The sequence below is a fragment of the Gouania willdenowi genome, unplaced genomic scaffold, assembly GCF_900634775.1.
Source record: "Gouania willdenowi unplaced genomic scaffold, fGouWil2.1 scaffold_93_arrow_ctg1, whole genome shotgun sequence".
Classification (NCBI taxonomy): domain Eukaryota; kingdom Metazoa; phylum Chordata; class Actinopteri; order Blenniiformes; family Gobiesocidae; genus Gouania; species Gouania willdenowi.
Genome location: NW_021145258.1, coordinates 2,603,483 through 2,617,150, shown reverse-complemented (window position 1 = coordinate 2,617,150; position 13,668 = coordinate 2,603,483). Strand labels below are relative to the sequence as shown.

Genomic DNA, 13,668 nt, shown 5'->3' with positions numbered 1-13,668 from the left:
GTCTTGCATGAAACGAGTGTGATTGAACAGCAATATTTGTAATTCCAATTTCTGGAGAAATCATTCCACAACAATGTTTTCATTTGTAATTTTTCAGTCAAACACATGTTCGTTGTTCTCATTTCTAACTTTTCAAACATAATACAATTTCTTTGTTCTCCTTTCTTCACTAGGAGACCTCTCAGTGAAGGTCTGGTAAGCGTCTTCCTGTGATATCTCACCACAGGGGGTCAAAGGGCATTGGGACCGTTCTTTGAACTTATAGCATCCCACAGTATCTGTTTGATAAGGGGGAGAAGAGGGATGTTCTTCTTTTGATCATAAATGTCGCAGGGAGGTAATATAGGGGAAAACTGTCCTTGGATTCTCTGGTCCTTTTGTTTGGCCGGAAGGGGAGTCGTAAAAGAAGGGTTCATACTACGTACTTCAAATAGCTGGTTCAGTCTTAGCGGCTCCGGTATTGAGTTCACAGACCACATAGTGGGGTTAGTCCTGCATCTCAGAGTTACGGGGGCAGTTGTGTTTACACAGTTCGTGATAACACAAAAACAGGCTCCTTGGTTAATTCTTGCTAGCAAAGGGGGAGGCTTTACGCTTGATGTGGTTTGTTTCCTACAGAGTGTAGACTGTTGGAATAATGTGACTGTTCATTATTGTCAGTGTCTCTGCTGTGATGTTCTGTGTTCGCTATAGTCGACTTTGTAATTTCCTTTTTTGGTGATAAAGTTGAACTGTTTCATCCTGTTTGGCCTTGTGTGTGTAGCACATTATTTAAAGGAGACGTTAGTTTAGAATCACTGTATAATGTGTTTTTATATCATTATATGCATAAACCCCACCCATTTAAACTCCTCTTCCTCTTTTTATGACATCACTGATATAAGATAATATTTTTGCTCAGTGCACTCACAGATCAGAGTGTGAGGAAACATTAGAAACATTGATCTACAGCAGAATGCTTCTCCTGCAGCTCACTCTGCTCTTTGTGCTCGTGCTTGGAGGTAAACTTCTTCTTCTGTTGATGTTGTTTTATCATTTAACAGAGTAGATGCTTTGGATTTCATTTGTTTGAATGATTAAGTGATAAAAAAAAAAAAACTAGACCTGTGTTAAAAACATATGGATAGTTAGAGAATATTGACAAAATACCATTTCATATCAACTTTAAAGGCAAATTGTTATATTTATTTTAAAACAGAGCTCATTTTGAAAAAAGAAAAGAAAAAACTTAGTTTAAAGTTAGTTTTATTCCAGTCAGATAATAATGGACCCAAAAAGCTGAAATACATCAGTTTTAAGTTAGAAAATTGAACCGACTCAAGTTGTGATTACTTTGATCAAATGAGTTTATTTCTTTGAACAAAAAGTAGAAAATGATTAGGAGAACACAATGAAGGAGTATGGACCTAATTTAGGGCCACAGAATGAAAATTATAAATTTATGTTAAGAAGATTTTTTATTTGGAGCTTCCTCTTCTTCTTCTTTTAGTTTATGAAAAACTTTCAGTTTTTACATTTGTGGAAATAAAATGAAATAATGTATTTTAAAAACTTACAAAGATAAATCTGAAGGTACTGTGTGTAAGAGGAAATATGATTTTAAAAATGATGAAAAAATGCTGATCGCTGTAATCATAATTAAGTAGTAATTGTAAATGACTTTCTGAGGATAAATAATAATTGTAATTGAATTGTAATTGGAAAAACTGCTTATGGTTGACTTTCTTTGTGTCTCTATGTTGTTCTGCCTGAACAACAGTTGATAGTTGAACAGTGTGAGTTTAAAAAGCAGAGAAATGTGATGAAATCCGGTGCTGACGTTCTGGACGTGCTCAGTGAGATCACCACAAAGAGGAACATCACAGATCTGAGGCTGAGGAAACATTTGAAAGAAATGTGATAGATCTGCACAGCTGTAATGCTCACCAAAAATGTCTTTCTCACCAGCAAAAGTAACGTTTCAGGCCTTAGCCCTTCATCAGACTTAGGAAACAGCTCTGACACACCTGCATATATACATGGGATGATTAGGTCACATGATCAGAGGGGGTCACATGATTCAATAAATAACTATGAGACTTGTGAGATATATAGTATAGATGTTTTACATAATCGATCACATTTATAATTGCAGACACTGTAAAACAGGTGTGAATTGGCACGTCTAAAAAAGCAGTGAACCAGTGCAACCACAACATAGTGCAAAAATACCAGAATTACAAATATATTATGAATTATATAAATAGAATTATAAATACATTCACAAATATCAGAATTATAGATATATTATAATAGATTATATAAATAGAAGGCAAGCAATTTTTCCAATTACAAATAAATTCCAATTAATTATTATCATCAGAAAGTCAATTACAATTACATTCTCAATGACTAAATTCTAATTACAAAAAATCAAAATGACTGAGCCTGAAATAAATAAGCTAATAAAAGTTAACCTTCTTCTGTGTTAGCTTTCTGTTAGCATCTCTAATGATAACTGGTCCTAAATCAGCTGTAAAATACACTAAAAACAAATATCTATCATCTCATTTATTTCATATCTATTGGTTACCTTGTTAGGTTTTATAATTAATGAAAACATAGGTTTTAATATTTTTAGTGTGGGTGTCTGAGACTTTTATGTGTCAGTTTACCTTTAGATTTATATATTTTTTAATGGTAAAATGTGGTAAAGCTTGATATGAAACATATTTTAATAATTGTTAACTACATATGTGTAGAACTGTACATAGAACTGTAACATGGTTCCCCAGTTTTGTGTTAAATTATAATTGATAATTTTTATAGATTTTTCATGGCAATTACAATTACAAAGTCAATTATCTAAACTCAATTACAATTTAATTACGATTACAACAGCAACAGATTTTTAAAATTAAAATTACAATTATAGTTATGCCATAATTATCATAAATTATCAATTACGCAATTACAATTATAATTGACCCCATCCCTGTTTTATTTTATAACTTTATAACGACTGCTCTGTGTTTCTTTGCTGCAGGCAGCAGTGACGAAATCAGCATCTATCACAGAGCTGGAGATGAGGTCATCATGTCCTGTAACAGTGTGAATTCATCTAAAACATCATTATTCTGTCCCTCATATTTTGGCACATTTATGTATTTTTAGGTTCCTGAGTTCATTTATTTAAAATGTGTGGTTCTCTGTTTGTCCTTGAGAGGCCACTGTTTGGTTAATGGCTTTGCCTTTCCTGGTTTCTTCGTTGGTATTGTTTTTTGTTTGTGGTGCTGCCGCCTGTTGGCCACTACCTGTAAGCAGCAGGCTTATGACGCCATTTTAAGAGCAGCACTGGAGGACTTCACATGCAAAAACGCTCCTCTCTGTGAACTTTTCCTGAGTTATCCGTGGCAAGACATAATCTGTAAGTTATCAATGATGTGAAATGTTGTGCAGTAGTTTATTATTGGTTGTAAAAGTTTATTTATGTAATTTCTGCATAAATCGTTTTTTCCTGTGGAGTGAGTCTAAGCTAAGTGAACCCGTGCTATTTGTGTTATGTAATAGTACTAATGTATAATAAGTTATACACTCTTTTATTTGATATTTTTACACATATGCAAATAGTAATGTGTATTTTATCTGTTTTGCAGTTTTACAAAATAATTAAGAGATGGTCTACGGACATAAAGACACCCTGAGTCCTGTCGTTTCTGGGGCCATTTCTTTTATGTTAAGCTCGCTGTCTAAGCTGAGTTAAGAAACACTTAGCTGATGGCAGAAAAGTAAAAAGATTATCTACACGTCAAGATACTCTGCTTTTAAGATGTCACAATCGAGAGACTCCCCTCCCTCCTCCCAGCATGAAACCAGGTCGGAGTGCCGGTCACGCACTTCACGCAGTTCACACCGTTCAATCACCAGTCAAACTGCAGCAAAAGCACGAGCAGGCGCAGAAGCTGCCCGCACCAGAGCTCAGTACGCCAAACGCCAAATAGACATGGAGGTCGAGAAGGCACGCATTGAGGCAACACTAAACGCTCTGAAGGTTGAGGGTGAGGCTGAAGCAGCGCTCGCAGCGGCTCAAGTCCTGGAGGCGGCAGCTGATGAGGCTGCACACAGTGCTGTAGACCTTGCAGATATTAGCATTCCTGTGAAGACACCTCCTTCCATGAGACGTGCACAAGACTTTGTTAACACTCATTTCAATGACGACCAGGGACTTCTAGAAGAAGAAGAAAAGAATGAAACCAGGCCAGTGTCTCATCAAAACGACACTCACAAGCGCTACATGGACACGGGGCAGCCAAGGTATCCAGAAAATCACACCAGAGCAGGTACTTCATCTCAACGCAGACCTTTACCTACCCCACAAACAGAACTATCAGAACTATCGGCCTATTTAGCACGCCGCGATTTGCTGACAGCGGGGATCACCGTTTTCGACAACAGGCCAGAGTCTTACCTATCCTGGAAATCCATGTTTCACAACGCTACTCAAGGGCTCAACTTCAAAGCCAGTGAAGAGCTCGACCTACTCACCAAGTGGCTCGGCGGGGAGTCACTTCAACACGCTCTGAGGATCAGGGCGGTCCACGTGAATAACCCAGAGGCTGGACTTCAGCGCCTCTGGCAACGTCTAGATAAGAGTTACGGCTCCCCTGAGGTAATCGAAACATCACTGTTCCAACGTTTAGAGTTTTTTCCAAAAATATCCCATAAAGACATTCACTTATTGCAGCAGCTTGCAGATCTTTTGCTCGAGTTAGAGTATGCACAAAAAGAAAGTTATTTGCCAGGCCTTAGCTTTCTTGACACTCCAAGAGGGATAAATCCGATAGTTGAGAAGCTCCCATACAGTTTACAAGAGTCATGGGTAAAACAAGGGACAAAATACAAAAGAGACCACGGTGCATTCTATCCCCCATTCTCATACTTTGTACAGTTTGTGAATGACCATGCTGAAATGAAAACAGATCCCAGTTTCATGTTACACAGCTCTAACACAGTAGCTCCATACGTTGACAAAACTCTATTTAGACAAATCAGACGAACAAACAGAGTTCCTGTGGCAGTGAATAAAACAGAGATAGGTCAAGCGAGTAGCAACATTAAAACAACTACTCTCAACCCAGAGAAGCAATGTCCCATTCACCATAAGCCACACGCACTTGCCAGATGCAGAGGGTTTAGAATGAAAACATTAGATGAAAGAAAGAGTTTGCTTAAAGAACACTTTATATGTTATAAATGTGTTTCATCCACGAGTCACAGAGCTAAAGACTGTAAAGCTGTCATACAGTGCTCAGAGTGCAATAGTGACTCACATGTGTCTGCCATGCACGCGGGTCCACCGCCGTGGACTTTTAGAGACTCTGACCCTCCTCCACAGAGCCACGGCGGGGAGGCTGACCCTCAAAACCCTGTCACTACAGCCAGCTGCACAGAAATATGTGGTCCAGGCCTACAAGGTAAATCGTGCTCCAAGATATGCCTTGTCAATGTGTACCCTCGCACTTCCCCTGAAAAGAAAAGGAGAATGTACGTTATGTTAGATGATCAAAGCAATTCATCTCTAGCTCGATCAGCCTTCTTTGACATGTTTAATGTGCAAGGTGGTATTCTCCCATACACTATGAGAACATGTGCTGGAATATCGGACACAAGGGGGCGCAGAGCTAATGACTTTGTTATTGAGAACGTTAATGGAAAAGTATCCATGTTGCTGCCCACACTAATGGAATGTGATCAGATTCCAGATAACAGAAACGAGATACCCACTCCTGAGGCAGCAGCTGCTCATCCTCATCTTCACCAGATTGCATCGCAGATTCCTCCACTGGACCCAAAAGCAGACATTCTTCTCCTCCTCGGGAGAGATATCATTCAAGCCCATAAGGTCCGCAGTCAGGTAAACGGCCCCAACAATGCACCTTATGCCCAACACCTTGACCTGGGGTGGGTAGTCGTGGGAGATATTTGCTTATCAGGGGCTCATAGACCTAGTGTGAACTCATTCACGACCAATATTCTGAGCAATGGTCGTTCCAGCTTCTTCACTCCCTGTATGAGTACAATCCACATCAAAGAGAAATACGCAGAAACGTGTCCCATTCTTCATACACCCCAAAATGAACTAGGCGCACAGCTTTTCCAACAAACAACAGATGATGATAAAGTAGCACTTTCTGAGGAGGATGCTTTATTCTTGGACATTATGCAAAAAGAACTAATCAAAGATGAGGCAAATAATTGGGTAGCTCCTCTCCCATTTCGCTCCCCCAGGCAGCGTCTGCCCAACAACAGGGAACAAGCTTTCACTCGTTTAATGTCACTCCGCAAAACACTGAAAAGAAAACCTGAAATGAGAGAGCATTATGTTGACTTTATGGAGAAAATCTTTAACAAAGGCCATGCTGAACCAGCCCCTCCTCTCTCGCCTGACCAAGAATGCTGGTATCTCCCTAGTTTTGGTGTTTACCACCCCCAAAAGCCAGGCAAGATTAGGGTGGTCTTTGACTCAAGCGCACAATGTGATAATATCTCTCTCAATGATGTGCTGCTAAAAGGGCCAGATCTCAACAACAGTCTTGTGGGAGTTCTGCTACGCTTCCGGTCTGATCCATATGCAGTCATGGCAGATGTAGAGCAAATGTTTTACAACTTTTTGGTCAGGGAGGACCATCGCGACTATCTGCGCTTTCTGTGGTTCAAAAATCATGATCTGGATGGAGAAGTAATGGAGTTCAGGATGCGAGTACACGTTTTTGGAAACTGCCCATCCCCATCAATCGCTATCTATGGGCTTAAGAAAACAGCCATGGAAGGGGAAGCTGAATTTGGCAGTAAAGCAAGGGAGTTCATTGAACGTCACTATTATGTTGACGATGGACTGAAATCGTTCCCTTCAGCAGATGAGGCAGTGGATGTACTTTGTAGAGCTCAGAAAATGCTAGCACAGTGTAACATACGCCTGCACAAAATCTCATCAAACTGTCCTGAAATCACCAGTGCCTTCCCAGCTGAGGACCTTGCAGCAGCCACACAGGGCCTTGAGCTTGGTCAGACATCCCCTCCCATGCAGCGCAGCCTAGGCTTGGGTTGGGACCTCGCCACAGACCTGTTCAAGTTTCAGGTAACAGTAAATGATAAACCATTCACCAAAAGGGGAGTACTTTCAGTCATTAATAGTGTGTACGACCCCCTCGGTTTTGCTGTCCCAGTCATTGTAGAAGGTCGAACCATACTAAGAGACATTTCCACTAACATTAACGAATGGGACACTGAACTGCCTAAAGACAAGTTAGAGCAGTGGCGGCAGTGGAAGGACTCTCTGAAACACCTACAACAGCTTGAAATTCCCAGAATGTACACCTCAATACCAATGTCTGCAGCTGAAAGAAAAGAGATCATTGTCTTCTGCGATGCCTCCATTAAAGCTGTGGGTGCCGTCGCCTATCTCAAACTCTCAAACACAGAAGGACACAGTGAAGTGGGCTTTCTTCTCGGCAAAGCACGACTCGCTCCTAAACCGGACATCACCATACCAAGGCTTGAACTCTGTGCAGCGGTGCTGGCTGTCGAGGTCGCAGAACTGGTTCTGGAGGAACTAGATATCATAGTTGATCAGGTGAGCTTTTTCACAGACTCAAAAGTAGTGCTTGGTTACATCTCAAACAAAAAGAGACGCTTTTACGTGTATGTCCACAATAGAGTAGAGCGCATCAGACGTTTCACCCAACCTCACCAGTGGAAATACGTGCCCACTCATCTAAATCCAGCTGATCACGCCACACGCGCACTACCCGCTGAGCAGCTCTTTAACTCCGCATGGCTCAGCGGACCTGCTTTCCTCATTGATTCAAAGCAGAGTCAAATAGAGGCACAGGCATTTGAACTTATACACCCAGAGACTGATAGTGAACTGCGTCCTGAGGTTACTACCTGTGCCACTATTCTGTCAAAAGGCAAGCTAGGTAGCGCAAGATTTGAAAGGTTTTCAAGTTGGAATGTGTTACTTGGAGCCATTGCTAAACTCAAACACACAGCCCAGTCATTCAAGAACAGTACTGAAAGCACATGTTACGGCTGGCACAAATGCAGTGAGCATTTAAGTGAAAACCAACTCAACCAAGCAAAAATCACAGTCATTTGCAGTGTCCAAAGAGAGCTTTACAGAGAAGAAATAAAACAAATAGAACAGGGAGCTCCTCTAAAAAACTCAAGCCCACTCAGCAAACTGAACCCATTCATTGACACTAATGGCATTCTGAGAGTCGGTGGGCGCCTAAAAAGAGCGCAGTTACTGTCAGATGAAACAAACCCCATTCTCATCCCGAGTAAACACCACCTGGCCCAGCTCATAATAAGACATTTTCATGAAAAGGTGCACCATCAAGGCAGGCATTTCACAGAAGGGGCTATCAGAGCTGGAGGTTTTTGGATTGTTGGAGGCAAAAGAACAATAAGCAGTGTAATATTCAAATGTGTCACATGCCGAAGACTCAGAGGCAAACAACAAGAGCAGATCATGGCTGACCTACCAGAGGACAGGTTGTCCACAGACCCTCCTTTCACTCATGTAGGCCTTGATGTATTTGGTCCGTGGCCCGTCTCAGTCAGAAAAACACGAGGAGGTCAAGCAGATGCAAAAAGGTGGGCCGTCATATTCACTTGTATGAGTACACGTGCCATACACATTGAAGTTATTGAATCAATGGACACATCATCATTCATAAATGCACTGCGTCGTTTTTTTGCTATCAGGGGTGCTGCTAAACTCCTCAGATCAGATTGTGGAACAAACTTTGTAAGCGCCTGCAAAGAACTACAGATTAACAAACAGGGCTGCCACGACAACAAAATCGACAACTTTCTCAAAGACACTGGCTGTAAGTGGCACTTTAATCCGCCGCATGCATCTCATATGGCAGGCTCTTGGGAACGAATGATAGGGGTCACACGCAAAATCCTGGATGCTATGCTCCTGAAAGACAAAAATGGAAAACTCACACATGAAACACTGGTGACGTTAATGGCTGAAGTGACTGCTATAGTAAATGCACGACCACTCACAACAGTTTCCACAGATCCGGAGAACCCAGCCATTCTTACCCCTGCAATGTTACTTACGCAGAAAGTCAGCACTCCACCAGTACCACCAGGTCAGTTTGAAAGCCGTGACTTGTTTAGGGCACAGTGGAGGCGTGTACAGCACCTAGCCAACACCTTCTGGAGCCGTTGGCAAAAGGAATACATCACAGGACTTCAGCACCGCCGCAAGTGGAAAGCAGTTACACCCAATTTACAAACAGGGGATGTAGTTCTGCTGAAGGAATCCCTCGAACACAGGAATAACTGGCCACTTGGACTGATATCGAAAACATTCCCCAGTGCTGATGGTCGTGTTCGAAAAGTAGAGGTTAAGATTTTCCGTAAGGGTGAACACAGATGTTATCTCCGACCCATAAGTGAGGTTGTTCTGTTGGTGCCTAAGGATAATGCTTAGAGTAAATAAGTATTTCATTGCCATTAGTTTATGGGTGACATCTAGATGTCAGACGGGGAGTATTCTGTCCCTCATATTTTGGCACATTTATGTATTTTTAGGTTCCTGAGTTCATTTATTTAAAATGTGTGGTTCTCTGTTTGTCCTTGAGAGGCCACTGTTTGGTTAATGGCTTTGCCTTTCCTGGTTTCTTCGTTGGTATTGTTTTTTGTTTGTGGTGCTGCCGCCTGTTGGCCACTACCTGTAAGCAGCAGGCTTATGACGCCATTTTAAGAGCAGCACTGGAGGACTTCACATGCAAAAACGCTCCTCTCTGTGAACTTTTCCTGAGTTATCCGTGGCAAGACATAATCTGTAAGTTATCAATGATGTGAAATGTTGTGCAGTAGTTTATTATTGGTTGTAAAAGTTTATTTATGTAATTTCTGCATAAATCGTTTTTTCCTGTGGAGTGAGTCTAAGCTAAGTGAACCCGTGCTATTTGTGTTATGTAATAGTACTAATGTATAATAAGTTATACACTCTTTTATTTGATATTTTTACACATATGCAAATAGTAATGTGTATTTTATCTGTTTTGCAGTTTTACAAAATAATTAAGAGATGGTCTACGGACATAAAGACACCCTGAGTCCTGTCGTTTCTGGGGCCATTTCTTTTATGTTAAGCTCGCTGTCTAAGCTGAGTTAAGAAACACTTAGCTGATGGCAGAAGAATCATGTTCTAGTGTTGACTGGTTTTACTACAGAGACATATCTACTACTGATACCATTGTTAGTGATGGACAGATTAATGAAGATTCACCTCAAGCTGCTAAACTGAGTCTGGGCCGTAGATGTTCTTTGACCATCACAAACATCTCCTCTGAGGACGCAGGAGCTTACAGATGTGACTATGGGAACACATATGAACACTACACATATGTGTATCTGAACATTTTAACACGTGAGTAACATGACATTATTACAGCTGTTCCTAAATTTACTACGACAATGAACAATGCAGAGAAAGTCACATTCAGACCCAAACAGATAAATATGATCTATGACTGAAGCTTTGAGGAATCACATGTAGAAACTCCACCAGTTCAACACACTCCAATGTAGGCTTTTTCCTCTACTTCCTAATCAATGATATCATAGGTTTTATTATTTTTGGTGTGGGCATCTGAGACTTTTCTGTGTTACTATACCTCTTTTTTAAAAAGGTAAAATGTGCTAAAGCTTGATATGAAACATATTGTTAACTACATATGTGTAGAACTGTACATAGAACTGTAACAAATGTTAAATTATAATTGATATTTTTATAGAACTTTCATGGTAATTAGGGAGGGTTTTTCCTCTATTTTCTCACTAATTCTTTAGTTGAACAGCTCTAGGACAGATGACAACAGTAGTTATTTTTTAAGTTTTAGTCACAAGTAAAGATTTAGCAGTCCTGTTTCTGTTTGTTCCTGAAACTAAGCCCTCACGCAGGTGGTGTAGCAGAAGAAATTATGTCCAGATGTTTGAGAGTCCTACATTTTTCTTCTTGAGCTGCTGAGATGGGCCCAGAACAAAGAATGAAGCTGGTGTAAGATGTGATTGGCCGATTTAATCACAAGGCATTCCAGCCCCGCCCTGTAGGCCATTTAAGAGGGGATGAGGCGAGATGGTGTCTCAGTTATCATCAAAATGACCAAAATGTGTCTCTTTTGTCAACCTGTCATCCCTCCCTCAGCCTGGGCAAAGCAGTAGATGTTAAAGCTGCAGTATGTTGAATAGTGAGACGCTCCCCTCTCCCCCCTCCCTTTCTCAGCGTCAAGCTCCTGTATTTCTGAAGCTCATTTACAGCCAGGAGAAAGAACAGAGATTCACTGTCTACTCTGAGCATATTGTAATCCAAAGTGTTCTAAGATGATTATAGATTTTTGACCAAATGATGCCAAAAAAAAAAACTTACATACTGCAGCTTTAAAGACCATCAGTTCTGGCCAGGGTTGGGGTCATTTCTAATTGTAATTGCGTAATTGATAATTAATTACAATTATGTCATAATTCTATTTGTAATTACATTGTAATTGAGTTCAGATAATTGACTTTGTATTTGCAATTGCAATGAAAATTCTATGAAAATTGTAAATTGTAATTTAACACAAAACTGGGGAACCATGTTACAGTTCTATGTACAGTTCTACACATATGTAGTTAACAATTAATAAAATATGTTTCATATCAAGCTTTTCCACATTTTACCATTAAAAAATATATAAATCTAAAGGTAAACTGACACATAAAAGTCTCAGACACCCACACTAAAAATATTAAAACCTATATTTTCATTGATTATAAAACCTAACAAGGTAACCAATAGATATGAAATAAATGAGATGATAGATATTTGTTTTTAGTGTATTTTACAGCTGATTTAGGACCAGTTATCATTAGAGATGCTAACAGAAAGCTAACACAAGAGGAAGGTTAACTTTTATTATCTTATTTATTTCAGGCTCAGTCATTTTGATTCTTTGTAATTGGAATTTAGTAAGTGAGACCGTAATTGTAATTGACTTTCTGAGGATAATTGGAAAAATTCCTGGCCACTGTAATCGTAATTGACAACATTTACAACCATGACAACAAACTACTCTCTAAATGTATTGTAAAAATGTATATATATGTGTTATGTGTATATGTACATATGTGTAAATACATTTGCATTTCTGGGATTTATAAGTATATCTGTGGTTCTGGTTTTGTTAAATGTATTCATAATTCTATTTATATAATATATTTATAATATATCTATAATTCTGATATTTATGAATGTATTTATAATTCTATTTATATAATTCATAATATATTTGTAATTCTGGTATTTGTATGTTGCGGTTGCACTGGTTCACTGCTTTTTTAGATGTGCCAATAACGGGTCCTAAACCAGTTATCATTAGAGATGCTAACAGAAAGCTAACACAAGAGGAAGGTTAACTTTTATTAGCCTGTTTATTACAGGATCAGGAATTGTGATTAATTGTAATTGAACTTTAGTCATTGAGAACATAATTGTAATTGACTTTATGAGGAAAAAAAATAAATGTAATTCCATTGTAATTGGAAAAATGCTTGACACTGTATTTGTAAATGAATTGTACTTGAACATGGGTAATTAAAAACTTACAGTAATTGTAACTGAAAAATGTAATTGACACCAACCCTGGTACTGACCACAAATATCACTGTTCATTTAATTATTTGGATTCTTTCACATTTTCCTCAGTCTCAGCAAAACAAAGCACTGATCCAGTGGGAGGAGTCACACTGACGTGCTCTCTGTGGGTGTACACAGACAACTATTGTGAAGAAGACAGCCTGAGATGGCTGGATGAGGAGAGAGCTGAACTGAAGCAAAATGGTGATGAAGTCTATTATATTAGACAGAAGAAATGTGTTTCTGATCTGATGATAACACGTCAGATTAACCACAGAAAATACACCTGCCAGATTGTTATAAACAATGAAGTGAAGATTTCTGCTGACTACACACTTGTGTCTACAGGTAGGACGACCAATCAAATCTCACCTTTAACATGTAAACACTGTCTTTATATGTTCTTCATTGTTTTCAGCTCCAGTTGATTTAACGTCTGATTCGACTCCAAACAAGATCATCTTCATCCTCAACATTGCAAAGATTTGCCTGCTGATCATCCTGGTTGTTATTGTTACTACTGTTCAGATTAAATACAGGAGGAGGACTGGAGCAGCAGAAGGTGTGTATCTCTACAAAGATTTAGTTAAAAACCTATGACAACAGAACATAAAGGTCTGTGACTCAGAGAGGACAAACTATGAAAGGATAAACTCTTCTTTTCTGTTTGTTTGCTGCTGAGAATCATATCAACACTGTACGACTTTAGTTATAACATCAATAACCAGTTTTTGATTCAATTCCAATGACAGAAATGTCTTTTTTTTTGTTACAGATGCTCAAGATCAAGATTGTGTTCCTGTGAGTATATTTATAACCAACCAGCTTCTTACTAAACACACGTCAGCTCTCAGGAACTATTTAGGTTCTCAAATGTGGTCCAACAGCAGCAAAAGTAACCAGTGATTGTTTCCCAATACACAGAGTGGTTGATATGTGACTGCTCTAGGTTTAGACCTAAAGAAAAGAATCTGAATTATTAAACA

The 13,668-nt window shown here is 39.4% G+C and overlaps 1 protein-coding gene across 2 annotated transcripts; it reads left to right on the top strand.

Annotated features, from left to right (window-relative positions):
* Window positions 1–3,738: 3,738 nt before the first annotated feature.
* Window positions 3,739–10,204, top strand: LOC114461092 (uncharacterized). 2 transcript variants are annotated; one of them, XR_003673795.1, is made up of 2 exons: window positions 3,739–9,844; window positions 10,074–10,204. XR_003673795.1 is itself a non-coding variant. In XM_028442932.1 (2 exons), exons 1-2 carry the CDS (start codon window positions 3,809–3,811, stop codon window positions 10,119–10,121), a joined length of 3,852 nt encoding a protein of 1,283 aa, XP_028298733.1. In that variant the 5' UTR covers window positions 3,739–3,808; the 3' UTR covers window positions 10,122–10,181. The 2 variants fall into 2 exon arrangements, 1 of the variants encoding a protein (XP_028298733.1); XM_028442932.1 differs by having other exon boundaries at window positions 3,739–7,612; window positions 10,074–10,181.
* Window positions 10,205–13,668: the final 3,464 nt, after the last annotated feature.

What these genes read in the sequence shown, in the direction of transcription:
- LOC114461092 (XM_028442932.1), top strand. Translation starts at nt 3,809, where the DNA reads ATGTCACAATCGAGAGACTCCCCTCCCTCCTCCCAGCATGAAACCAGG. An exon ending in TAGATATCATAGTTGATCAG is followed by an intron (nt 7,613 to 10,073) that starts GTGAGCTTTTTC and finishes TCTGTTTTGCAG; the next exon opens with TTTTACAAAATAATTAAGAG.